The sequence below is a fragment of the Chiloscyllium punctatum genome, chromosome 1 (genome assembly GCF_047496795.1).
Source record: "Chiloscyllium punctatum isolate Juve2018m chromosome 1, sChiPun1.3, whole genome shotgun sequence".
Classification (NCBI taxonomy): domain Eukaryota; kingdom Metazoa; phylum Chordata; class Chondrichthyes; order Orectolobiformes; family Hemiscylliidae; genus Chiloscyllium; species Chiloscyllium punctatum.
In genome coordinates, this window is record NC_092739.1 from 164,194,141 (window position 1) to 164,220,377 (window position 26,237).

The following is a 26,237-nucleotide window of genomic DNA, read 5'->3' on the forward strand; positions in this document are numbered from 1 at the left end:
CAAAATCCCTGGACGCAGATATAGAGATGGGTGATGGCAGGAGACGGTACAGAGAGTGGAATCAGACTTGGAAGCACTAGGCAGTAGCAGAGACTGAGGCCTGTGTACTATCTAACCCATTCAGGCCTGGTCAGCCCTGCCCATGAAACAACCAAGCAGACAGTCGAGCTTTGTGAACTACTCCAGCGAACAGCGCAGAGTTAAACACATAGGATTCAAATCCATACAGAGCTCGAGAATTGCCACATAGCGACTGAGCTGAAGCACCAACAATCTTGGACAGAGAGAGAGAGAGAGTCACCATGGTCGGGAGTATATCGTTTCCATACCCTGATCGGTAATACAAGGCTCTGATTCCACTGTGGATTGGCGTTTTTCTCAATGATCTTACTGCAAACCTGAAAGATACAAAGAGACATTTTTTTATTCTTTGAGTAAAGCTGTTTATCTCAAATCATTGACAAATGTTCTGATATAGTTCTGTCTCTGTTCGACCCTGTTCATTTTTTTTTCTCATTATCCCAAAGCTCTCTGTCAGGTCACACCTCAGTCCTCTCTCTTCGAGATCAAACAGTCCATTCACTGCTCCTCCTATTATTACCCCTTTCACTGCCCCTCCCAGAATTACCCCACTCACTGTTCCATCCAGAATTACCCATTCAGTGCCCCTCCCAGAATTACCCCTTTCACTGTCCCTCCCAGAATTACCCCTTTCACTGTCCCTCCCCAATAACCCCAATCATTGCCTCTCTCAGAAATACCCCACTCACTGCTCCTCCCCATTTACCCCAATCACTGTCCCTCCCCAATTACCCCAATCATTGCCTCTCTCAGAAATACCCAACTCACTGCCCCTCCCCATTTACCCCAATCACTGCTCCTCCTGTAATTGCCCCATTCACTGCCCCTCCCAGAATTATCCCTTTCACTGTCCCTCCCCAATTACCCCAATCATTGCCTCTCTCAGAAATACCCCACTGACTGCCCCTCCCCAACTACCCCATTCACTGTCCTCCCAGAATTACCCCATCACTGTCCCGCCCAGAGTTATCCCATTCACTGCCCCTCCACATTATCCCTTTCACTGCCTCTCACAGAATTACCCCATTCACTGCCCTTTGCACAATTACCCCAGTCACTACCCCTCCCAGAATGATCCCATTAACTGCCCCTCCCAGGATTACCCTATGCAACACCCCTTCACAATTGCCCTTTCACTGAACCCCCTCCCCCAAATATCCTCTTCACCATCTCCTTCCACAATTATTCCCTTTTCTGTTCCCTCACCCAATTACCCCTTACACTGCCCCTTTCCCCAATTACCCCTTCAATGTTCCCTAAGGTGGAACTTGAACAAAAGCTTCCTGGCTCAGAAGTAGGGACATTACTATTGCAACACAAAAACCCTGAAATGTCCACAGGGGAGTGTCCTAGGCCCAACCATCTTCAGTTGCTTCATCAATGACCCTTCCCCCATCATAAGGTCAGACATGGGGATGTTGGCCAATGATTGCACAATGTTCAGCACCATTCGTGACACCTCAGGTACTGAAGCAGTCTGTGTGCAAATGCAACAAGATCTGGACAATATCCAGGCTTGGGCTGACAAGTGGCAAATAAGATTTGGACTACACAAATGCCAGGCTATCACCATCACAAACAAGCGAGAATCTAGTCATTAGCTCTTGACATTGAACAGCATGAGTGTCTCATTATCAACTTCCTTAGGCAGGGAGTGTTACCATTGACCAGAACCTGTACTGGACTGAAGTACATACATAAGGCAAGTTGGAAAGGACTTAGACAAGGAATGAGAAGGGCTAAAAGGGGTCATGACAAGTTCTTAGCAAACAGGATTAAGGAAAATCCCAAGGCTTTATACATATAAACCACATACACCAAAGAGAAGGAATTGGTGGAGGATGATCTCAAGGAAACAAGTTTCTAAAGCAAGTTGCTATTAAAAAGAAAGAGGTGTTGTGCATCTTAAAAATATATTAAGGTAGATAATTCTACAGGTCCTGATGGGATCTATCCCAGAATATTAGGGGTAACAAAAGGACAATTTGCTGGAGCATTGAAAGACATCTTTGTGTCCTGTTTGACCACAGTGAGATCCCAAAGGAGGGGAGAATAGTTAATGTTGTCCCACTGTTTAAGAAGGGTGGCAGAGATAATCCTGGAAATTACAGGCCTGGGAGTCTCACATCAGTGGTAGGGAAATTCTTGGAAAAGGTTTCCAGGGAGAAGGTGTATACACATTTAGAATGGACTGATTTGTAATAGACAGTATGGTTTTATGCGGGGGAGGTCGTGCCTCACTTACTTGATTGAGTTTTTTGAGGAGGTGACAAAGATGTTGATGAGGGAAAAATGGTTTGTTATTGTCCACATGGACATAAGTAAATCCCTTGACAAGGTCCCTCATGGAAGGCTGGTACAAAAGGTAAAGTCACATGGTATCAGGGAGAGCTGGCAAGACGGATACAGAACTGCCTTAGTCATAGGGGACAGAAGGTAGCGGTGGAAGGATGCTCTTTGAAATGGAGAGCTGTGATTAGTGATGTTCCCCAGGGATCAGTGATGGGAGCTCTGCTGATTTGGAAGAGCATGCAGCTGATCTAATTAGTAAGTTGGTGAACGATACAAAGATTGGTGGAGCTGTGGATAGCGAAGAAGATTGTCAAAGGAGGCAGCAGGATAGAGATCAGTTGTGGGCATGGGCAGAAAAATGGCAGATGGAGTATAATCCAGACAAATGCAAGGTGATGCATTTTGGAAGGTCAAGCACAGGAGGAAATTGATGGCAGAATTGATATAGAGAGGGATCTGGGTGTGCAGGCCCACAGATCACTGAAGGTGGCAGCGTGGGTAGATAAGGGAGTTAAAAAGGCTTATGGCACACTTGCCTTCATTGGAAGGGTCATTGAGTGTAAGGATAGACAGCTTATGCTGTAGCTTGATAGAACTTTAGTTAGGCCACACATGGAATATTGCATACAGTTCTGGTTACCATACTGAAGGATGTGGATGCTTTGGAGAGGGTACAGAAAAGATTTACCAGGTTGTTTCCTGGCATGGGGGCTTTTAGCTATGAAGAAAGGTTGGATAGACTGGGTTTGTATTCAGCGGAAAGTAGGAGATTGAGGGGTGACCTGAAAGAAGGTTATAAGATTGTGAATGGCGTGGCTAGAGTGGAAAGGATGAGGCTTTTTCCCAGGGTGAAGGGGTCAGTTAGTAGGGGACACAGGTTTAAGATGCGAGGGGGGAAGTTTAAAAGAGATGTGCGAGGCAAGTTTTTCACATAAAGGGTGGAGTGTGTCTGGGACACACTGCCAGAGGAGATGGTGGAAGCAGTATTCAGGAAACACCTGGACCAAAACATGAACAGGAAGGGAATAGGGGGACACGGATCCTGTAAGGGAAGATAGTTTTAATGTGGGAGGGCAAAATGTGTCAGTGCAGGAGGGCCGAAGGGCCTGTTCCTGTGCTGTATCGTTCTTTGTTCTTTGCAGTTGCCACTTAAATACAATGGCACCAAGAGGAGGTCAGAGGTCAGAGGCTAGGCATACTGCAGTTAGTAAATCTCCTCTTGTCTTATCCATTGCTATTCTAGTGCATACCGACATAATGCAACTTCCAATAAAACTTTAACCCTGGTTCCCTTCTGAAGAATCTTCTAAGGTCAATTGATATTTCGATGTTCAGGACTTCTGAATGTACTGGTCTTCCTACGTGCCTTCAGTTTGGAGAAGGAGACAGTGAGTACTCCAGATGCTGGAGATTAGAGTCAAGAGTGTGGTGCTGGAAAAGCACAGCAGGTAAGGCAGCATCCGATGTCTTGGGCATAAGCCCTTCATCAGGATACAAAATGAATGACAACCAGTATATGCCATTCAGACGTTTTACTGGTTTTAACTTCTGTTCATATGATTCTGCAATTTATATAGCTTTAGCAGAACTTTGTCCCCTTTACATTCTAGCTCTCTATGACAAAAGTTCACATTCCAGTCGCCATTTTTGTACCTGACCGTGATAGTTAGTCATATGAAGATGGGAACCCTTTAATATCAATAGGCCTCCACTGTCTACAGTTTACATGATATAGCATCAATCCTTCTGTTAGGGTGCACATACACATGTGAAATCTGACTACCACATTTTAACCCACCACAACCGTTCTTTGTAATTCTAGGATCTATTCTACACTCTTCCTAGACAGTCCGTCGGGATAGACAATGATTTGCTTCCAAGGTCTAACAGGTTCTGAGATAGTGGATGACTCCGGCATTTAGTCCACAAGCTAATTGTGAAACTGCTAAATTGTGAAAACTGGGTGGCATGAACAAGTTGGGCCGAAGGGCCTGTTTCCATGCTGTAAACATCTATAACTTCTGCAAGGATTGAAGGTTGGAGGTTCACTTCACTTTTTTCCCCATCCATTCATGGGATAGGGGTTTCAATGTTTAATTGCCCATCCCTAATTGCTCAGAGGGCAATTAGGAGTTAACCATGTTGCTGTGTGTCTGGAGTCATGTGTAGTGCAGACCAGGTAAGGAAGGCAGTTTCCTTCCCTGAAGGACTGAATGAGATTTCCAACAATCCACTGTGGATTCCCGGTCATCATTAGATATCTAGTGAATTCAAATTTAAATGGTGGGACTCAAACCCAGGTCCCAGAGTGTTAGCTGGGTCTCTGTATTAACAATCTGGCCATAATATCTCTAGGCCATTGACTCCCCTCTATATTCCTGATAATCTCACACAATAGATTCCCTAAAGACCCTTGCCCATTTTGGACGGTCACAGCCAAAGTCTCCCATGAGTCAATGAGGCTGTTTGAAATCTTTAAAGCTGATTTGAAGACATGTCTGAAGAGTTTCTGGTGTCCCTCAGTGAGCAACCAGCCATGAGTGAGGACTGAGTAGGGTAGTTGTTTCAGCAGTTTGCTGTTTGCAACGCAGATAATGTTCATTGTCTACTTTCTATATCTCCAAAATCGGGGAACTTGTGACACAGTGGTCGTGCCCCTACCTCTGAAAAAGGAGGTCTAGGTTCAAGTCCCACTGCTCCCAAAGTGTATATTAACATCTCTGAGCAGGTGGATGAGGAAAATATCTGTCACTGATATTTGTGTCACAATAAACTTTAATACATGATACCCCTTAGCATTGTGTAAGTCATTCAGAAAGGTGATGAAGTTCTGAAGTCCAGCGTTAGAGACCATGCACAGCGTTCTCCCAATCGTTGGGAGCATAAATCAGAGTCGAAGAGTGTGGTACTGGAAAAGCACAGCTGGTCAGGCAGCATCCGAGAAGCAGGAAAATCAACGTTTTGGGCATAAGCCCTTCATCAGGAATGAGGCTCACTTTCTCCTGGAACACAGAACAATACAGCACAGGAACAGGCCATTCGGCCCTCCATGTCCATGCTGACCATGGTGCCATTCTAAACTAATCCCATCTCCCTGCACATGATCCATATCCCTCTATTCCCAGCCTGTTCACGTATCTGTCTAAAAATGTTTATTAAACATTGCCAGTGTAGTTGCTTCTGCCACCTCCCCCAGCAATGTGATCCAGGCATCTGTGTAAAAACCTTTCCTCACACATTTCCTTTAAAGTTTTCCCTCTCTCACTTTAAACCTACACCCTCTAGTATTTAACATTTCTACCTTGTGAAAGAATCCATTCACCCTATCCAGGCCTCACAATTGTACACATTCCTAGAAGGTGGCCCTTCAGCCTCTGGCGCTCTCACATTGTCTAATCTCTGCTTGTTGCTAACACACTCCAATCCGGGCAACATCCTGGTAAATCTCTTTCGCACCCTCTCCAAATCTTCCACATCCTTCCGACACAGTGGTGACCAGAACTGCACACAATACTCTAAATGTGGCCTCACTAAAATTTTAGACAATTGCAACATGACATGCCAATGTTTATACTTAATGACCCGACCAATGAAGGCAACCATACCTGCATTGCCTTCTTTACCACCTTATCCACTAGTGTTGACACTTTCTGGGAGTAATGCAGAACTCGTATATTAATACTCGTAAGGGTCCTGCCATTTACTGTACACTTTCCTTTTGTGTTTGACCTCCCACAATGCATCACCTTACACTTGTCTGGATTAAACCCCATCTGCCATTTCTCTGCCCAACTTTCCAACAGATTTGCATCCTTTGATAACCTTCCTCTCTATTTACAACTTCACCAGTTTTTTTTTGGGTTATCTGCAAACTTGCTGATCAGACCACCAAACATTTCATCCAAATCATTAAGAAACAACACAGGATTTATTGATGGTGCCTACTCTCTTTCTTTCATGACATAATCGATCTCCTAATCATGTCGATATTTTACCTTCAATACCAAAAGTTTTAATTTTGAGCAAATCAGTTACCAGGAGAGAGAGCCAGTAGAGAAGATAGGTGATCACCTCTGATGTCACTGATTTAGAACTGACCATCAGAGAGCTTGAAGCATCCATTGACTTTCAACTGCAACATTATCAGGACAGGCACAAGAATGAAAATGTTCAATCACAAGAATTAATATGACTGAAAGAAGGGATATTGATTGGGCAGCACTTATAGAACAGTCTTGAGTGTGCTATTAGCTACATTAACAACGTAAACAGTTCGGTCCATTGTAACCTACTTACTGCAAACAAAAATGATTACAATTTGTAGTTTGGGTTTCTTTCCCCATGGTAAATCTTTTGGCCAATTAGGGTTGACTTCGAACCAATCAGTAACCTTTTCTCCTATTGTATTGACTGTTGTGACCATTTGAAAATTGGCATTCTTGCATTCTGTCCTGATGAGTGCCGAGTGAAACAGTTCATCAGCAGGGCTCGGTGTTCAGCCCTGTTGAGGTTGGGGACAACCACGTGAAGACCACACCAAGTAGGTGACCGTCCCAATGCCCCAAGAGACCAGGCCATATCATCTCACCATCTTCCCGGCGAAGTTCACTTCCACAAAAGGATCAACGAGGTTTTTCTTGCTGCTGTCGAACCCAAAGAACTGCTTCACGCTATCGAGGACAGCATCGTCCACTATCCAGAGAAAGAAAACCAGTCACTCGACAATCTTATAACAACCTTTTCCATTCATCAATTGCCGTAAACATACCCCATCCACAATGCCACTATCCAGTCAGAGCACAGTTTAGATAGGGGCTAAAGCTCCCTCTGCACTGTCCACATCAAACACTCCCAGGACAGGGACAGCACAGGGTTAGATACAGAGTAAAGCTCCCTCTATACTGTCCCCATCAAACACTCCCAGGACAGGGACAGCACGGGGTTAGATACAGAGTAAAGTTCCCTCCACACTGTCCCCCATCAAACACTCCCAGGACAGGAACAGGAGCAGGTTAGATACAGAGTAAAGCTCCCACTACAACGTCCCAGTACAGGGACCGTACAGGGTAAATGAGTTATCTTTTGCTAAATGTATTTTCAAATTCCTGGCGTATGGTCCCAATGCCTCAGTGAACACATACTCTGTGGTAGATCCTCTGCCCGGTAAATCTTCAACATGAAATAGGCTCCTCTCAGAGACACTCCACTGGGGCGCAGCAAGTTCCCCTCAATGTCTTCTTTATCTTCAGCACTGTCTTTCTTCTCCATCTGCAAGAGAAAGAATATCGCAACTTTCATAAAGTGGGCGTCACTGTAAAATGTCACCTGCAACTGCAACACATAGTCTGGAATCATCTCTCACCTTCACCTGTCTATACCACATCTCTCTATCCCTCTATATCATCTCTCACCTTTACCTTGTCTGTGACATATCATATTTAATCATCCATAAAGCATCACCTTTATCTATCTTTAACACTTTACCTGTATCCTTCAATGCAATTGAGCCTGCATCATGTCTACAACAGTGTGCCTGTAAAATCTGTATCAGTTCCCCTATACCTATTTATATTGTTCAACAGACCAATCCCTGTATGTTGAAACAAAACACAGAGAGCGCTGGAGAAACACAGCAGGTCTGGCAGTGTCTGTAGGGAGAGAAACAGCGTCAATATTTTGAGTCTGGTTACGCCTCTTTAGAAGAGTAACGAAGAAGAGTCATACCAGACTCGAAATCTAAACTCTGCCACCACGGATCCTGCCAGACTTGCTGAGTTTGTCCGGCACTCTCTGAGTTTGTTCTATACGTTGACCTATGCAGCTAAACCCTTTCAGAGATTGACAAAGGTTTTATTGTAAATCTGCAATTTAACAAGGACACCAGCTTCCCCTGAGGGTCCTTTTCCTGTTCAGAAGACAACCCTATACTGGGGAAGAGCACAACTTTTGATTTGTCATCTGGAGCTTGAACCTGAGTTGCCTGGCCCAGAGCTAGGGGGCGTTATCACAGTGTCACTATCGCCTTTCAAGCCTCAGTGAATCATTGCCCTATGTCCATTGGCTGGAAGGATCCAAGTGGTTGACTGACCAGCCTCGAGGCTCATCGATTAGTGCTCAGAGTGAAATTCACAGTGCTAGGCAGGCAGTTGTCTTCTTCGGATGGAAGATGGACAAAATGAGGAGGAAGATCCAAGAACGAATTCCCTAACTCTTTGACATGAGATCAGGATGCTGCTTTCACAATGTTATGGATGCTGACACACTCTGTGCCACAGCCTGTTCTGGTATCAGTGGACACCTTTTGATCTTCATAGAAGCCCTACAGTGTGGAAACAGGCCATTCCGCCCAATAAGTCCACACCAACCCTCTGAAGAGTAACCAACCCAGACCCATTACTAATGCACCTAACCTACACATCCCTGAACACCACAGGCAATTTTAGCCTGGCCAATTCACCTGACCTGCACGTCTTTGGATTGTGGGGGGAAACCCACGCAGACACGGGGAGAATGTGCAAACTCTACACAGTCACCTGAGGCTGGAATTGAACCCGGTCCCCGGCACTGTGAAACAGCAGTGCTAACCACTAAGCCACCATGCCGCCCATCATGATCTTACTAACACAAGGATCATATCCAAATTGCTGTTTCTTATCAAATCTAAGAAGGTGTCTGCAAACTCTTTATAACTGGTCAGGTAGGAGAAAGTGAGGACTGCAGATGCTGGAGATTAGTGTGGTGCTGGAAAAACACAGCAGGTCAGGCAGCATCCGAGGAGCAGGAGAGTTGACATTTTGGGCAAACGCCCTTCATCAGGAATGAGGCTGGGAGCCGCAGGGGTGGAGATATAAATGGGAGGGGGGTGGGGTGGGGGGGGTGGGGAAGGTAGCTGCCTACATTGTGAACCTCTAAAATATAACAGCGCAGGCAACTGGCCTGAAGCGCTCTTGCAGAGATGTCCTGGAGCCAAAATGATTGACACCAAATAATAACAATCTCCTTCCGACATTAATAAAACCAAGAACTGGAAATCTGAAACTAAAACTCAAGGTGCTGGAGAAACTCAGCAAGTCTAGCAGCATCTGTGGAAAGAAAACAGAGATAATGTTTTGGGTCCAGTGACCCCTCATCAATGTCCTGTGTGCCAGGTATGACTCCAAGAGTTTTCCCCCTGTTTCCCACTGACACCGGGTTTTGCTGGGACCCCTTGATGCCACACTCAGTCTGTGTTGGGAAAAAAAAATACCCCGCCACTGCGTGAAACTTCTATTCTCGTTTTACATTCAAATTAACCACACTTACAAATCCCCATAAGAAGGAAAATACTGCAGATGTTGGAAATAAGAGCACTTTTATTTGTGGGGGCTATATTCTGATTTTTAGGGGCTCCACTTATTAATTCAGTTATTCGCTGACGTAATTATACAGCAGCGGTGCTGTCTGTATTTGTGATGACAAATGATGGACTCACAGGGAAACAGAATTAGAAGAGTTTAATAATAGTTTCAATAATTGTTAAATTCAAAGTCACAGCACGTAAATAATGCTTCTTAGAATCCCGACAGTGAGCAGGCACACCAGTCAGCTGACTGAGTCCACAATGAAGGGAAAAATTATTTTCATAGACATCAGAGTATTTACGTTCACACACAACCACTGCCATAAGTTAGCACCAAAACCTTTTCTTTTCAAAGTAACCGATACACACACATCTGCACAGAGAAAGCCTTCACTCTGAACGCACCTTCCACACAGAGATAGAGATGTACAGCACGGAAACAGACCCTTCGGTCCAACTTGTGCAGATTTCCTAACCTAATCTAGTCCCATTTGCCAACACATGGCCCATATCCCACTAAACCCTTCCTATTCATCTACCCATCCAGATGCCTTTTAAATGTTGCAATTGTACCAGCCTCCACCACATCCTCTGGCAGCTCATTCCATACACGTACCACCCTCTACGTGAAGAAGCTATCCATTAGATCTCTTTAAATCTTTCCCCTCTCAATGCCCTCCAGTTCTGGACTCCCCCACCCCAGGGAAAACACCTTGTCTATTTACCCTGTCATATATTCACAAAGCTGGATTATTTTAACCAGACAGCTCCTAATCTTTTTGACTGCACCTCGAATCCCAATCTCAGATTTAAATTTAACAGCTTTCCCCATGTTTATTGCAGTAGCATTTCCCCATAAGTCCCTTAGCATACGCAGCCTTAAGTAAGAGATTCCACATTCATCTGCTCATTTCATTTCCATCATGATTTCAAGATTCCCTGACTCCCAGCTAAGTCAATGTTCCTGTTATTGACAGGTTAGACACTGCTCCCTTTACTTTGCAGCCTCTCTCTCCCAATCCTTTTGCAGCTTTTCCTCTCTCTCATACCTCCCATGCATCCTCACACTCTGTCCCATCTCTTGTAATCTCTCTCTTCCAGGCCCTGGCAACATCTCACCTGTACCTGATATCCCTTGTCCCCACGCAGTAATACAACGTTCACAGCACCTCTCACGGACAATGTTCTGGTGTTGGATTTCTGCAAACTCTAGGCCATAACTTGATCCATCAAGATCTGAATTAACCAAGACCTTGGTTTCCACACCAGGGACATTTAGAAGATGGGGTAAATGTGAGGAAATGGTCAACAGTTCACATGATTGAACTCACGGGAGCTTCATCACCAGGTCCCAGCACGATGAGATTGACCTTCAGGTAACCTTTGGCCCCAGCAGCCAGGTCATCAGGGTCAGAGAGGAGGAGCCACTTTCTGAGAAAGGCATGTTCTGTAAAATGAAACAAGTTCAGTTGAAACTGGGAGACGAGCTATTTCATTTTAATCCTCCACAACCAGGTTTGGAGTCAAGTCATTTGCCATATCTTTGCTCAATCCACCAACTCTTGTCTTCTGTCACAATCTCCCTTACAGTTCACAAAGCTTTTTATTCACTCTCTCATGGGATGTGGGTGTCACTGGCTGGGCCCAGCATCTATCGCCTGTCCCTAGTTACCCCTTGAGAAGTTAGGGGTGAGCTGTCGTCTTGAACCGCTGTCGTCCATGTGCTGTGGGTTGACCCACAATGCCCTTAGGGGCCTTGTGACCCACAACAGTGAAGGTACAGCAATATATTTCCAAGTCAGGATGGTGAGTGGCTTGGACGGGAACCTGCAGGGGGTGGTGTTCCCATGTATCTGCTGCCCTTGTCCTCCTGGATGGAAGTGGTTGTGGGTTTGGAAGGTGAAACAGAGCCTTCACTGACAGGTTTTGCATCAAATGTGATTTTTGAAAGTTCTGTCCTGTACATCTAAGTCTAGGCCATTAATCTAGATGAAAATTAAAAAGTTATACAGCACAGAAACAGGCCCTTCAGCCCACCATGTGTCTGCTAACCAAACTACACCAAAAAGGTCCTTGTACCAACCTCCAGGAACCCCACTGTAAAGCTTGCTCTGATTTTTAAAGAAATGCTTTTCCCCACAATTTCCTGTTTCCTGACATTCAGCCAAACTTATATCCAAGCCTCACTGGATGTTTTATTGTCCGTCTATCTCTGTCTGTCTCTCTCTCACTCTCTCTGTCTTTCTGTTTTTCTGTTTCTCCTTCTCTCTCTGCTTTTCTCTTTCTTTCTCTGTCTGCCTCTCTCTCTCTTTCTCCCTGTCTTTCTCTGTATGTATGTCTGTCTCTATCTTTCTCTCTAACTCTCCCTTTCTATCTCTCTCTTTCTCTCTCTGTCGATATATCTCTCTCTCTTTCTCTCTGTCTCTCTCTCTCTCTCCACCTTCTGTCTCTCTTCCTGCTCATTTTTCTCTCTCTGTCTCTTTCTCTCTCTCACTGCCTTTCTCTTTCTTTCTCTGCCTCCCTCTCCCTCTCTCATTTTTCTGACTCTCTCTCTCTCTCCCCCGTCTTTCTCTATATGTGTCTGTTTTTTTCTCTACCTCTCTCTTTCTCTCTGTCTCTCTGTCTGTCTCTCTCCATCTCTCTGTCTCTCTCTTCCTGCCTGCTTTCTTTGTTTAACTCTCTCTCTCCCTCTCTGTGCACACCCCCCAACTCCCAGAGTGCTGATGACTTTGTGGAACTGATGTATCTGTACCCTGAAGCACTCCCCCAGTCTGAGCTGGTTCCCAGTGAGAAGCTGGGAGAATTTCCAGCTGACTGGGAGCTCATTCCAGGGGCCTCGAGAGAGAGAGAGAGAGAGAGAGAGAGTCAGTCAACGTGGAAAACAAGACTGAACCACTTCACAGGAGGCCCATTGAACTAAACGGAAACCAAGAGAAGGCAGACGGTTACTTACTCGGTTCTGAATAAACCGCCCCAATGTCCAGCTGCAAAGGGAATAAAACACACAGATTAATGTGTAGCAACTGCTGTTTCCAAATTCTGACAGGAATTTCTGCTGTTGGTTTACCTTGAACTCTCCGATCACAGAGTCCATGCGCAGTGAATGTGAGTTGTAGGCCTGTTAAAAAAAAATTAAGAAAGTCAATCTCTCACAGGAACAACAACTACCACAAAAAGAAGCTTCCCATATTGAGTACTTGGCATCCATGGGCCAAGAGCTGAAAAATGAGATTAGAATAATTAGGTGCTTATTTTGGACCAGCACAGACTTGACGGGCCAAAGGGACTTTGTCTCTGACTATGACTGTGACTAAACAGTTATGGACATTTTTCTGCCATCAGGGAGTGAGCTCACAGTATCAGGCCGGAAGGCTGGACAGTGGATGCTGTCATGAATATTCAGGCAGACTGCTAAGGGTGTCACTCAATTACCAGTCCTCTGTTCCCACGCTGCTATCTCGAGCAGATTTCAATCCCATCTTGAACGGACGGTCTGATCACTGATGGCCAACAGTGTGGTGCTGCAAAAGCACAGCAAGGGAGCATCTGAGAAGCAGGGAGATCAATGTCTCAGGCAAAAGCCCTTCATCAGAAATTTTGCCCAAAACATCGATTCTCCTGCTTCTCGGATTCTGCCTGACCTGATGTGCTTTTCCAGCACCACACTCTTGACTCTAATCTCCAGCATCTGCAGTCTTCACTTTCTCCTACCTGATCACTGAGGACATTCAGTGATACAGCAGGTAATGTAGGAGAACACCTACATGTAGGGGTGAGGCCATATTGGATTTGGTACTGGCTAATGAACCTGGCCAGGTGTTAGATTTGGAGGTAGGTGAGCACTTTGGTGATAGTGACCACAATTCGGTTACATTTACTTTAGCAATGGAAAGAGATAGGTTGTACCACAGGGCAAGAGTTATAGCTTGGAGAAAGACAATTATATTGCAATTGGGCAAGACTTAGGATTATTAAAATGGAGAAGGAAACTGCAGGGGATGGGCACAATTGAAATGTGGAGCTTATTCAAGGAACAGCTACTGTGAGTCCTCGTTAAATATATGCCTGTCAGGCAGAGAGGAAATGGTCCAGTGAGGGAGCTGTGGTTTACTAAAGAAGTTGCATCTCTTGTCAAGAGCAAGAAGAAGGCTTATGTTAGGATGAAGGCTAACATGAAGACTCAATTAGAGCATTTGAGAGTTCCAAGTTAGCCAGGAAAGTCATAAAGACAGACCTAAGAAGAGCCAGGAGGGGACATCAGAATTCATTGGCAGATATTGGGCGGCACGGTGGCACAGTGGTTAGCACTGCTGCCTCACAGCGCCGGAGACCCGGGTTCAATTCCCGCCTCAGGCGACTGACTGTGTGGATTTCCTCCGGGTGCTCCGGTTTCCTCCCACACTCCAAAGATGTGCAGGTCAGGTGAATTGGCCATGCTAAATTGCCCGTAGTGTTAGGTAAGGGGTAGATGTAGATGTAGGGGTATGGGTGGGTTACGCTTCGGCGGGGCGGTGTGGACTTGTTGGGCCTAAGGGCCTGTTTCCACACTGTAAGTAATCTAATCTAATCTAATAGGATCAAGGAAAACTCTAAAGCTTTCTATAGGTATGTCAGGAATAAAAGAATGATGAGAGTAAGATTAGGGTCAGTCAAGGATAAGGTGGGAAGTTGTACGTGGAGTCTGAGGAGACAGGAGAGGTGTTAAATGAATATTCTTTGTCGGTGTTCACACTGGAAAAAGACAGTGTTGTCGAGGAGAATACTGAGATACAGGCTACTATGCTAGACAGGATTGATGTTCCCAAGGAGGAGGTGTTAGCAAATCTGGAAAATGTGAAAATAGATAAGTCCTCAGGGCAGGATGGATTTATCCAAGGATTCTCTGGGAAGCCAGGGAGGAGATTGCAGACCTTTTGGCTTTGATCTTTATGTTGTCACTGTCTACAAGAATAGTGTCAGAAGACTGGGGAATAGCAAATCTTTTCCTCTTGTTCAAGAAGGGGAATAGAGACAACCCTGGTAGACCTGTGAGCCTTACTTCGGTTGTGAGTAAAGTGTTGGAAAAGGTTTTAAAAGATAGGATTTATAATAATCTAGAAAGGAATAAGTTTATTAGAGATAGTCAATATGGTTTTATGAAGTTTAGGTCATGCCTACAAACCTTATAGAGTTCTTTGAGAAGGTGACCAAACAGGTGGATGGAGTAAAGTCATTGATGTGGTGTATATGGATTTCAGTCAGGGGTTTGATAAGGTTCCCCATGGTAGGCTATTGCACAAAATATAGAGACATGGGATTGGGGGTGATTTAGCAGTTTGGATCAGAAATTGGCTAGCTGAAAGAAGATAGCGGGTGGCGGATGATGGGAAATGTTTATCCTGGAGTTCAGTTACTAGTGGTATACCACAAGGATCTGTTTTGGGTCCACTACTGTTTGTCATTTTTATAAATGACCTGGATGAGGGTGTAGAAGGATGGGTTAGTAAATTTGTGGATGACACTAAGGTCAGTGGAGTTGTGGATAATGCCAAAGGATGTTGCAGGTTACAGAGGGACATAGATAAGCTGCAGAGCTGGGCTGAGAGGTGGCAAATGGAGTTTAATGGGGAAAAGTGTGAGGTGATTCACTTTGGAAGGAGCAACAAGAATAAAAAGAGTACTGGGCTAATGGTAAGATTCTTGGTAGCGTAGATGAGCAGAGAGATCTCGGTGTCCTTGTACATAGATCCCTGAAAGTTGCCACCCAGGTTGATAGGGTTGTTAAGAAGGCATATGGTATGTTAGCTTTTATTGGGAGAAGGATTGAGTTTTGGAGCCACTGCCACAGCTGTACAAAGTGCTAGTCTTTAGATTTAATTCCTTACAAAATGGAAACAGGCCCTTCGGCCCAACAAGTCCATATCAACCCTCTGAAGAGTAACCTACCCAGACCCATTTCCCTCTGACTAATGCACCTAACACTATGGGTAAATTAGCATTGCCAATTCACCCTAATCTGCACATCTTTGGAGTGTGGGAGGAAACCGGAGCACCAAGGGGAAACCCACGCAGAATTGGGGAGAATATGCAAACTCCCCATTTGCCAGAGGCTGGAATTGAACCTGGGTCCCTGGCACTGTGAGGCAGCAGTGCTAACCACTGAGCCACTGTGAACCCGGTACCCCACACACCCCGTGCGGCCGCACAAGGAGTATTGATATAGAGGAAGGATGTGGAAGCTTTGGAAAGGGTTCAGAGGTGATTTACTCGGATGTTGCCTGGTACAGAGGCGAGCACAAGGGGACACAGCTTTAAATTGAGGGGTGATAGATATAGGACAGATGTCAGAGGTAGTTTCTTTACTCTGAGAGTAGTAAGGGGCATGGAACGCACTGCTTGCAACAGTAGTGGAGTCACCAACTTTAAGGGCATTTAAATGGTCATTGGATAGACATATGAATGAAAATGGACTATTGTAGGTTAGATTGGTTCCACAGGTCGGTGTAACATCGAGGGCCAAAGCTATAGTGTTCTATGTTCTATGTTCTAAAACAGGAAATCTCAAAGGGACACAGAGTTTACTTCAGTTATTGGCATAGGTTGGCATCAGACTGATTTTCTTTTGTTCATACAGAAGATGAGGTGCTCAACACCAGAAGTCACACACCAGCTTATAGTTATTTGAATTTACAAGCTTTCCGAGCGCTGCTCCTTCGTCAGGTCACCTGTTGGATAATAACCTGGTGTTGCGTGACGTCCGACATCGGCTGAGGGCATCACTATCCAGGGCGGCATTTATTGTCCATTCCTAACTACCTAGAGGACAGCCAACCAGATCACTGTGGATCTGGAGTCACATGTAGGTCAGACCAGGAAAGGACAGCAGATTTCTTTCCCTAAGTCAGATGAGTTCTTCTTGACAACGGATTCATGGTTATCATTAGACTCTGAATTCCAGATTCTCATCAAATTCAAACTCAACCACTTGCTGTGGCTGGGTTCGAACGCAGGTCGCTGAACATTCCCGGGGTGTCTTAATTAACACTGCAATGAGAAGACCACTGGGCCAACACCTCCCCAGGTCAAGACACAGCCAGCATAACACAGAAGGCCACTCACATCCCTCACATTTTTGATTAAGTCGACCAAGACCCCCAACTTGGTCATGTACTTGTCTCTGCCCAGAAACAGGTCCTACCAATGAATAAATATAGCTTCTAGGAAGAGGAGATAAGCCCCAATGGTATCAGAGAATTGATTGCATGTGCAATTTGCATCGCACTTGGGATTTCTCAACAAGTGCTGTCTGGAGGTTGGACATTTTCGGAGTTTGTGACATGGGATCTTGGGTACAGTCAGCGCCAGCATTGTTTCAACAATGATCAGCAGGTGAGAGATTCCCCCAAGGACCATTGGTTTTCGAAGATACTGTATCTAATGATTCCTAGAAATAATTCAATATAACCCATAACAACGGAACATGATGAGATGAAAGTTGAAATTTATCTGATTGAGAACACAGGGCAAAGGAGATAAAATGCATTTGAGATCAGAACCAAAACTGGTGGACAAGGACACAAGGTGACAAACGGACTCGCCTTTCTCTTAAGCTCCCCATTCAACACTCCCAGGACAGAGACAGCACGGGGTTAGATACAGAGGAAAGCTCCCTCTACACTGTCCCCATCAAACACTCCCAGAACAGGGACAGCACGGGGTTAGATACAGAGGAAAGCTCCCTCTACACTGTCCCCATCAAACACTCCCAGGACAAGAGACAGCACGGGGTTAGATACAGAGTAAAGCTCCCTCTACACTGTCCCCATCAAACACTCCCAGGACAGGGACAGTGCAGGGTTAGATACAGAGTAAAGCTCTCTCTACATTGTCCCCATGAAACACTCCCAGGACAGGGACAGCACAGGGTTAGATACAGAGTAAAGCTCCCTCTACACTGTCACCATGAAACTCTCCCAGGACAGGAACAGCATGGGGTTAGATACAGAGTAAAGCTCTCTCTACATTGTCCCCATGAAACACTCCCAGGACAGGGACAGCACGGGTTGGATATAGAGTAAAAATCTTTCTACACTGTCCCCGTCAAACATTCCCAGGTCAGAAACAGCACAGGGTGAGATGCAGAGAAAAGCTCCCTCTACACTGTCCCATCAAACATTCCCAGGTAAGAAGACAGCACAGGCTGAGATGCAGAGGAAAGCTGCCTCTACACTGTCCCCATCAACCCCTCCCAGGGCAGTGTGGATGGGTAGATAGAGTCCAAGCTATGACACTAGCACTCACCATGATGAATATCGGCTCATCAAAGAGATCAGCAGGTGTCTCGTAGAAGTTGAAGAAAAATGTCTGTGTAACGAGAGAGAAGACGGCCATGTCTTAGTCACATGATTATCCAGGCACATCCAGGGAGGCAAACATGTCCATGTGGCATCACCTCACATTTAGCATCTGCAAACCCTGCTGTGAACTCTGAGCAGAAAAATGTATTGCTGGAAAAGCGCAGCAGGTCAGGCAGCATCCAAGGAGCAGGAGAAACGTCGATTCTCCTGCTCCTTGGATGCTGCCTGACCTGCTGCGCTTTTCCAGCAACATATTTTTCAGCTCTGACCCCCAGCATCTGCAGTCCTCACTTTCCCCCTGTGAACTCTGAGCAGCCTGGTCTGTGGCTAGCTCTCACCTCCCCCTCCTCAGTGATATCGAACTGTGCTGTGGTCGAACATCGCCTCTACCATTTGTCCATTAGCAATTTCATTTCAACTGAATCGGTGAAGCTGTGGAATTCAACACCTGGTTAGCAATTGTCAAAATTCAGCCTTAGACTGGAGGACAAAGAGCGAATGGTTATTGGAAGAGGATGTTTCAATATAATTAAGGTTATTTATTGTGTCATGGGCAAACTCCTACAGAGATTGACGGTTAGATGGATGATGGTTGTGCTGCAGCTCTCATATAAACCACAACTGAAAGTAAATAAATTAATTAATTACATTTTCACATTGCTTCCCATAACCTCTTAACGATCTCAACTATTCCACAGACAATGGAGTCCTTTTGAAAATGTGGTTGCTCTCTGAATGTCTTCAGTTATTCATCCTCCATTGAGCAATGCAGCGTGACCAACAATTTCCTCCTGTCCAGCTTCCAGAATGCTTGTCACAGGATGTGGGTGTCAGTGTTTATTTGTCTGCCCCCCAATTGCCCTGGAATTGGGGGCACGGCATTACAGAGGGCAGTTGTGGGTGAGACTAAGGAACCCCCGCACCCTCAAATCAACCATCTGGGCCCTGGGATTCCTCGTTATTACAATGATACCACCATTGAATAAGCGCAAGGTGAGATCTGTGCCCTACCTCATCGAAGACTGGATTATTGCCTTTGCGAATGCGTGTTGTCTTGGTTTGACCAGCGACTGTAACTTTAACAACCGGTCTGATATTGATACCCGGGAGTTGACGTGCTTCAACCACACACACTCTGACCTGCAAACAGAAAGAAATCTGGTAAATGCCCATTTCCTTTCACCTATACATTGTCCTTTTCACATGAGTGAAGGGTCCCTTCCTTCTGGGTTCCTTCTGCTGTCCCACAACTGCAGAGGCTATAGGAGGACTTAGAAAGGCTGGGAGAGAGGTCAAAGAAGTGACAGATGGAATACAGTGTGGGAAAGGTGTGAGGTTATGCACTTTGGTAGGAAGAATAGAGGTGTAAACTATTTTCTAAATGGGGAAGGGCTTCGGAAATCTAAAGGACAAAGGGACTTGGGAATCGCAGCACAGAATTCTCTTGAGGTTAACATGCTGGTTCAGTTGGCAGTTAGGAAAGCAAACATAATGTTAGCATTCATTTCAAGAGGGTTAGAATACATCAGCAGAGATGTACAGCTGAGGTTGTATAAGGTTCTGGTCGGACCACACCTGGAACATTTTGAGCAGTTTTGGGTCCTGTATCTAAGGAAGGATGTGCTGGTGTTGGAGGGGGTCCAGAGGAGGTTTACAGAATGATCCCGGGGATGAAGGGCTTGTCATATGGGGAGTTATTGAGGACTCTGCATCTGCACTTGATGGGGTTAGAAGGATGAGGGGGGATCTGATTGGAGCTTACAGAATACTGAGAGGCCTGGACAGAGTGGATGTGGAGAATGTGGAGAAGATGGTTCCATCAGTAGGAGGGACTAGGACCCCAGGGCACAGCCTCAGAGTGAAGGGACAAACCTTTAGAATGGAGATGAGGAGGAATTTCTTCAGCCAGAGGGTGGGGAATCTGTGGAACTCATTGCCACAGAGGGCTGGGGAGGGCAAGTCATTGAGGATGCATACAACAGAGATGGATAGGCTCTTGATGAGTAAGGGGGTCAAGGGTTACAGGGAGAAGGCAGGTAAATGAGGTTGAGAAACAGAATAGCTCTAGAGGCAGCACAGTAGCTCAGTGGTTAGCACTGCTGCCTCACGGGACCCAGGTTCAATTCCAGCCTCGGGCAACTGTGTGGATTTTGTACATTCTCCCCATGTCTGTGTGGGTTTCCTCTGGGTGCTCTGATTTCTTCCCATAGTCCAAAGCTGTGCAGGTTAGAGTGGATTAGCCATAGGAAAGATGGAGGGGGAGTCTGGTTGGGATGTTCTTTGGTAAGATGGTGCAGACATGTTGGACTGGAATGCCTGTTTCCACACTGCAGGGATTCTGCTCTATGCAGCCATGATCAAATGGCCGAGCAGACTCGATGGGCTGAATGGCCACAGTTTGGTACAATCCAGAGTGAAACAGGAGCCACCATTTGGTGTCCATTATTGGACAATCTGTGGCTACAGAAATACCAAGACAGGCAAAATAAATGATCGACTCAGTTTCTAATTGCCGAATTGAAAAGGCAGAGCAGGAACAGACAAAATTCCCATCAGGTTTAATATTGGTTGTGGGAAGACAGCTAAGATATAGACACTCAGCACTAAAGGAGGCCATCGCTCTTGTGAAAAGGCTACGGGGACTCACTGATTTACAAACATCCGACTTACCAACACAGTCCCAACGGGGGTGTAACTCACGCTAATTTTAAAGATCTGACATCCAAGTGTTTCTCCATATTTACAATCGGTCTCTGGTATTGTGCCTGCGTTGTGTTCCAACTTGTGTACAAATCCAACAGGCTCAAGACCCATTCACAACAAGGGGGTTAGTTGTATTTAATTAACGACACTCCATCTCCCCTCTCCCGCCCACTGCTCCTTCATGGAAGGATTACATTCCATCTTTCAGGGGCAGAGTGCCGCTTAAGCATTTGGCCACTGATTGATGAGGCAGTTTGGTCCCTCAAAGGCTACTTGGATTTGCCAAAGGAAAATACATTCCAAGGTGCCTCTTAGGACGGCTTCCAAATAAAATGATTTAAATGGGGGAGAGATTGCTGAACCCTGAGGCACAGAGGGATACATGAGTCCTGGGCCATAAGCCATGAAAGGCTAGTACACAAGTGATTAGGAAAGCACACAGTGTGATGTTATTTATTGCCGGGGAACAGAGCACTTTGACACAATTATACAGGGCTCTGGTGAGACCGCATCTGCAGTGCAGTGTTCAGTTCGAGCATTCTTACTTGACAGGAAGTTTTGCAAACAGCTCAGATATGGTTCACTTGACTCATTCTGGGATGCACGTAACGAAAGGGTCATTACCTCATGAAGAAAGGTTGGACCTGGTGAGTCTGTGTGCATTGAGGCTGGAAGGTGATCTCAGCGAAACATATGAGATCCTAAGGCAACTTGACATGTTTCACTCGAGGGGAGTTGCGGCCGCACAGGATGTTAATGAGGCCATTGTTGGAAAACTGCATTCAATTCTGGTTGTCCTGCTACAGGGTGGATGTTATCAAACTGGAAAAGGCGCAGAAAAGATTTACAGGGATGTTACCAAGACTGAAGGGGTTGAGTCATAAGGAGTGGCTGAATAGGCTGGAAGTTTTTTTCCTCTGGAGCATCAGAGACTCAGGGGTGACCTCATAGAGGTTTATAAAATCATGAAGGGGCATGGATAAAGTGAATAGTCAAGGACTTTTCCCCAGGGTAGGAGAGTCCAAAACTAGAGGGCAAAGGTTTAAGATGAAAGGGGAAAGATTGATAAGGGACCTGAGGAACAACTTTTTCACACAAAGGAAGGTGCATATATGGAAAGAGCTGCCAGACCAGGTGGGGGAGGCAACAGTGCTATTACAGAATTTAAAAGACATTTGACTAGGTACATCAATAGTAAAGGTTTCGAGAGATACAGGCCAAATGCAGGCAAATGGAACTAATTAAGTTTAGTTCAGGAAACCTGGTCAGCATGGACGGGTTGGACCAAAGGGTCTGTTTTGCAAAGTATGAATGCATGATGGGAGAGACCTGAACAACAGGAGAGAAAGGAAGATCCAGTTTAAAATGAGGGGTCTCTAATTTAAGATGGATGTCAATGAGAAGCAATATTCTCTCATAGCATTGTTAATCTGTGGAAATTTCATCTCCAGAGAACACTGAGGGCTGGGCCAGGGAATGTTTTTACGGTAGAATTAGATTTTATTTTCAATAGATGACAGAGTCAGGGCAATGGAATTGAAATCACAGCCAGATCTTATCAAAATGTTAAAGTTCTAAATTGAATGTAGGCCAGTTTTGATGGCATTGGACAAGAACTTTCAAAAGTTGATTGAGGGCAGATGTCGAAGGTAAAGGGATGGATGGAAAATAGGAAGCCTTCAAAAATGAGATAATGAGAGTCCAGCGATAGCATATTTTTAATTCTCCTACCCATAACTATCCATCAGATTTTGACTTGTTGGTTTTAGAGCAGCAATCACTTCCCTCATTTCCCTAAAGTTGGAGGGTACACCTGATCAGGTCCCAGGATTTATCCACCTTTATGTGCATGAAGACGCCCAGCCTCCTCCTCAAGATGTCACTATTTATTCCCTCACGTTCTCTACCTTCCATATCCTTCTGCACAGTAAACACTGATGCAAAATACTCATTTACAGAGGGACCTTGATTATCTGGCGTTCAATTATCCAAATATCGGATTATCCGGCAAGATCGCAACGTCCTGATGCTTGGCTAAACTATTTTCCGGATTAGTGGTGCTGGAAGAGCACAGTAGTTCAGGCAGCATCCAAGTAGCTTTAAAATCGACGTTTCGGGCAAAAGCCCTTCATCATTTATTCCTGATGAAGGGCTTTTGCCCGAAACGTCGATTTCAAAGCTCCTTGGATGCTGCCTGAACTGCTGTGCTCTTCCAGCACCACTAAGCCAGAGTCTGGTTTCCAGCATCTGCAGTCATTGTTTTTACCTCACTTGGCTAGACTATGTCACCCGGCATTCGATTGTCCAGCGTTCAGTTAACCAAACAAAATACTCCCTGCCTGTGTCCTTCGGATAATCAAGGTTCCTCTGTAGTATCTCCCTCATCTCCCGCTCTAAAACCAACAAGTGAAAATCTGATGGATAGTTATGGGAAGGAGAATCGGGTGTATTGTCTAATGAGTAAAAGATCATCCACCCAGACACAAAACCTCAAGGTCACTCCACGTATTTGACATTCACTGATTGGCCTGGATCGAGCAGCTCTGTGATAATCGAGAAACTTCCCCACTTTATCTCCTTCTCCATTGGCTACTGAAATCCCCTAATCCAGTACACCCACTTCACTCCTCAAACGCCACAGTGTGTTTCAGTAAAAGGGAAATTAAAGACCCCTTCTGCTTGGGGAGAAATGAGTCCAATGCCGACATCGACCTTGATAGAAGAGGAGAACAAGAAAGCATTTTGAATTGCAAGGAGGAATTCCCCTCAGGATGAGATTCAACACTGTCCAGGTCAATGCAAGTTCCCTGTGAGTTCCCTTCCAAGCCACTCACCATCCTGACTTGGAAATATATTGCTGTTCCTTCGCTGTCACTGGGTCAGAATCCCTCCCTGAGGGCGTTGTGGGTCAACCCACAGTAGGTGGACTGCAGCGGTTTAAGAAGACACCTCACCCCTACTTTCCCAAAGGGCAACTAGGGACAGATAATAAGCGATTGCCCCTTCCAACAATGCTCAATCACTGAATCACTACACTCTGGAAAGAGGCCATTCAATCCACCGAGTCTAAACCAAACCGCAGCCCACCCTGACCAAACCCCCCAATCTATCCTGTCACCCTGCATTTCAAAGAACAAAGACAAAGAACCAAGAAAATTTTACAGCCCAGGAACAGGCCCTTCGGCCCTCCAAGCCCGAGCCGATCCAAATCTACTGTCTAAACCTGTCGCCCAATTCCTAACCATCTGTATCCCTCTGCTCCCCACCTCCTCATGCATCTGTCCAGACACATCTTAAATGAATCTACCGTACCTGCCTCTACCACCTCTGCTGGCAATGCGTTCCAGACGCCCACCACCCTCTGTGTGCAGTACTTACTGTGTGTATCCCCCTTAAACTTTCTACCTCTCACCCTGAAAGTGTGACCTCTCGTTATTGAATCCTTCACTCTGGGAAAAAGCTTGTCTCTATCCACCCTGTCTATACCCTTCATGATTTTGTAAACCTCAATCAGGTCACCCCTCAATCTCCTTTTTTTCTAATGAAAACAATCCTAACCTACTCAACCTCTCTTCATAGCTAGCACCTTCCATACCAGGCAACATCCTCGTAAACCTTCTCTGCACCCTCTCCAAAGCGTCTACATCCTTTTGGTAATGTGGCAACCAGAACTGTACACAGTATTCTAAATGCAGCTGAACCAATGTCTTGTAACATGACCTGCCAGCTCTTATACACAATACTCCATCCAATGAAGGTAAGCATACTATATGCCTTCTTGACCACTCTATCCACCTGTGCAGCAACCTTCAGGGTACAATGGACCTGCACTCCCAGATCTCTCTGCCCATCAACTTTTCCCAAAGCTTTTCTGTTCATTGTATAGTTCACTCTAGAATTAGTCTTGTCTAAGTGCATCACCTCACATTTGTCTGGATTGAAAGCCATCTGCCACTTTTCCGCCCAACTCTCCAGTCTATCTATATCCTCCTGTATTCTCTGACAGTCCTTTATGCTTTCTGCTACTCCACCAATCTTTGTGTCATCTGCAAACTTGCTGATCATACCAACAGTGTCCTCTTCCAGATCATTTATGTATATTATAAATAACAGTGGCCCCAATACTGACCCCTGTGGAACACCACTGGTCACCTTCCTCCATTTTGAGAAACTCCCTTCAACTACTACTCTCTGTCTCCTGTTGCTCAACCAGTTCCTTATCCACCTGGCTAGAACACCCTGCACACTATGTGACTTCACTTTCTCCATTAGTTTACCATGGGGAACCTTATCAAATGCCTTACTAAAGTCCATGTATATGACATCAACAGCCCTTCCTTCATCTATCAATTTGGTCACTTCCTTGAAGAACTATGGCCAACCCACTTAGCCTGCACATCCCTAGACACTATTTTTAGACTGTGGGAGGGAACCGGAGCAAACCCATGCAGACATGGTAGAACGTGCAAACTCACACAGACAGTCACTTGACATTGGAATCTGTGAGGCAGCAGTGTTAACCACTGAGCCACTGTGCTGCCCAATATCATAAGAATATAAAATAAGGTCTTTAATTGATCAACTTAGTGGGATTTGATGCTTAATTAGATTACTTACAGTGTGGAAACAGGCTCTTTGGCCCAACAAGTCCACACCGACCCTTTAAAGAGCAACCCAGCCAGACTCATTCCCCTACATTTACCCCTTCACCTAACACTACAGGCAATTCACCTAGCCTGCACATTTTTGGACCATGGGAGGAAACTGGAGCACACCCACGCAGAGAGTGTGCAAACTCCACACAGACAATTGCCTGAGGCGGGAATTGAACCCAGGTCTCTGGCACTGTGAGGCAGCAGTACTAACCACTGTGCCACAAACGTGGTCATTCATTCATTTTGGTTTCTTCCTCCAACACAGACAGGATAAACGTTACTGTTGTGGATGAGAGTGTGGGTATGGGATTCGTTATCCATCCTATTACACCATCATCCACCACCAATTCCATCCCTGTCCCATTAAGAAAGAGTCTTTGGCCCCAGTCTCCAAATTACGCCTGGAACATGCCTGGAAGTCCTGTGGCTTGTTCGGTAGCAGAACCTTGGCTGGGCGCTTTCTTTTCCTGAGGCCATGGATCACGGTGTTTGGTGGTTTCTTTGGCATCGCTGGAGGCTCTGTCCCTGGTACGCCGGGTATGGACTCCCCTTCATCACCTGTGGCCAAAAGATCTTCGGTGTCCTCCTCTCCCTCACCGGCAGTGTCTGCAGGGGGACAACGAAAGAAGGTGAGTGCTCAAAGGTTGAAAGGTGGGGCAAGGAGACTTGCCAGATGAAGCAACTTGCCATAATAATTTTTATTTTTATTTATTAATCGTTCTCCGGATGAGGGTGTCACTGGCTAACCCATTTATTGCCCGGGTTGTGCAGAGGGACCTGGGTGCCCTTGTGTGTGTATCACAAAAGGTTGGTTTGCACATGCAGCAGGTA

At 45.6% G+C, this 26,237-nt stretch overlaps 1 protein-coding gene across 6 annotated transcripts in view; it reads right to left on the reverse strand.

Annotated features, from left to right (window-relative positions):
• The window catches only part of dysf (dysferlin, limb girdle muscular dystrophy 2B (autosomal recessive)), a 377,035-nt gene that overhangs the window by 251,337 nt on the left and 99,461 nt on the right, over positions 1 to 26,237 (reverse strand). For all 6 annotated transcript variants that reach the window (XM_072577935.1, XM_072577982.1, XM_072577963.1 and 3 more), the window contains exons 6-14: positions 25,819 to 26,012; positions 19,060 to 19,188; positions 17,993 to 18,055; positions 12,780 to 12,830; positions 12,666 to 12,696; positions 11,044 to 11,159; positions 7,515 to 7,641; positions 6,962 to 7,065; positions 330 to 398 (exon numbers count right to left, since the gene is read on the reverse strand). In XM_072577935.1, the coding sequence (XP_072434036.1) occupies positions 330 to 398; positions 6,962 to 7,065; positions 7,515 to 7,641; positions 11,044 to 11,159; positions 12,666 to 12,696; positions 12,780 to 12,830; positions 17,993 to 18,055; positions 19,060 to 19,188; positions 25,819 to 26,012 (884 nt within the window). The remainder of the gene's footprint in view (positions 1 to 329; positions 399 to 6,961; positions 7,066 to 7,514; positions 7,642 to 11,043; positions 11,160 to 12,665; positions 12,697 to 12,779; positions 12,831 to 17,992; positions 18,056 to 19,059; positions 19,189 to 25,818; positions 26,013 to 26,237) is intronic.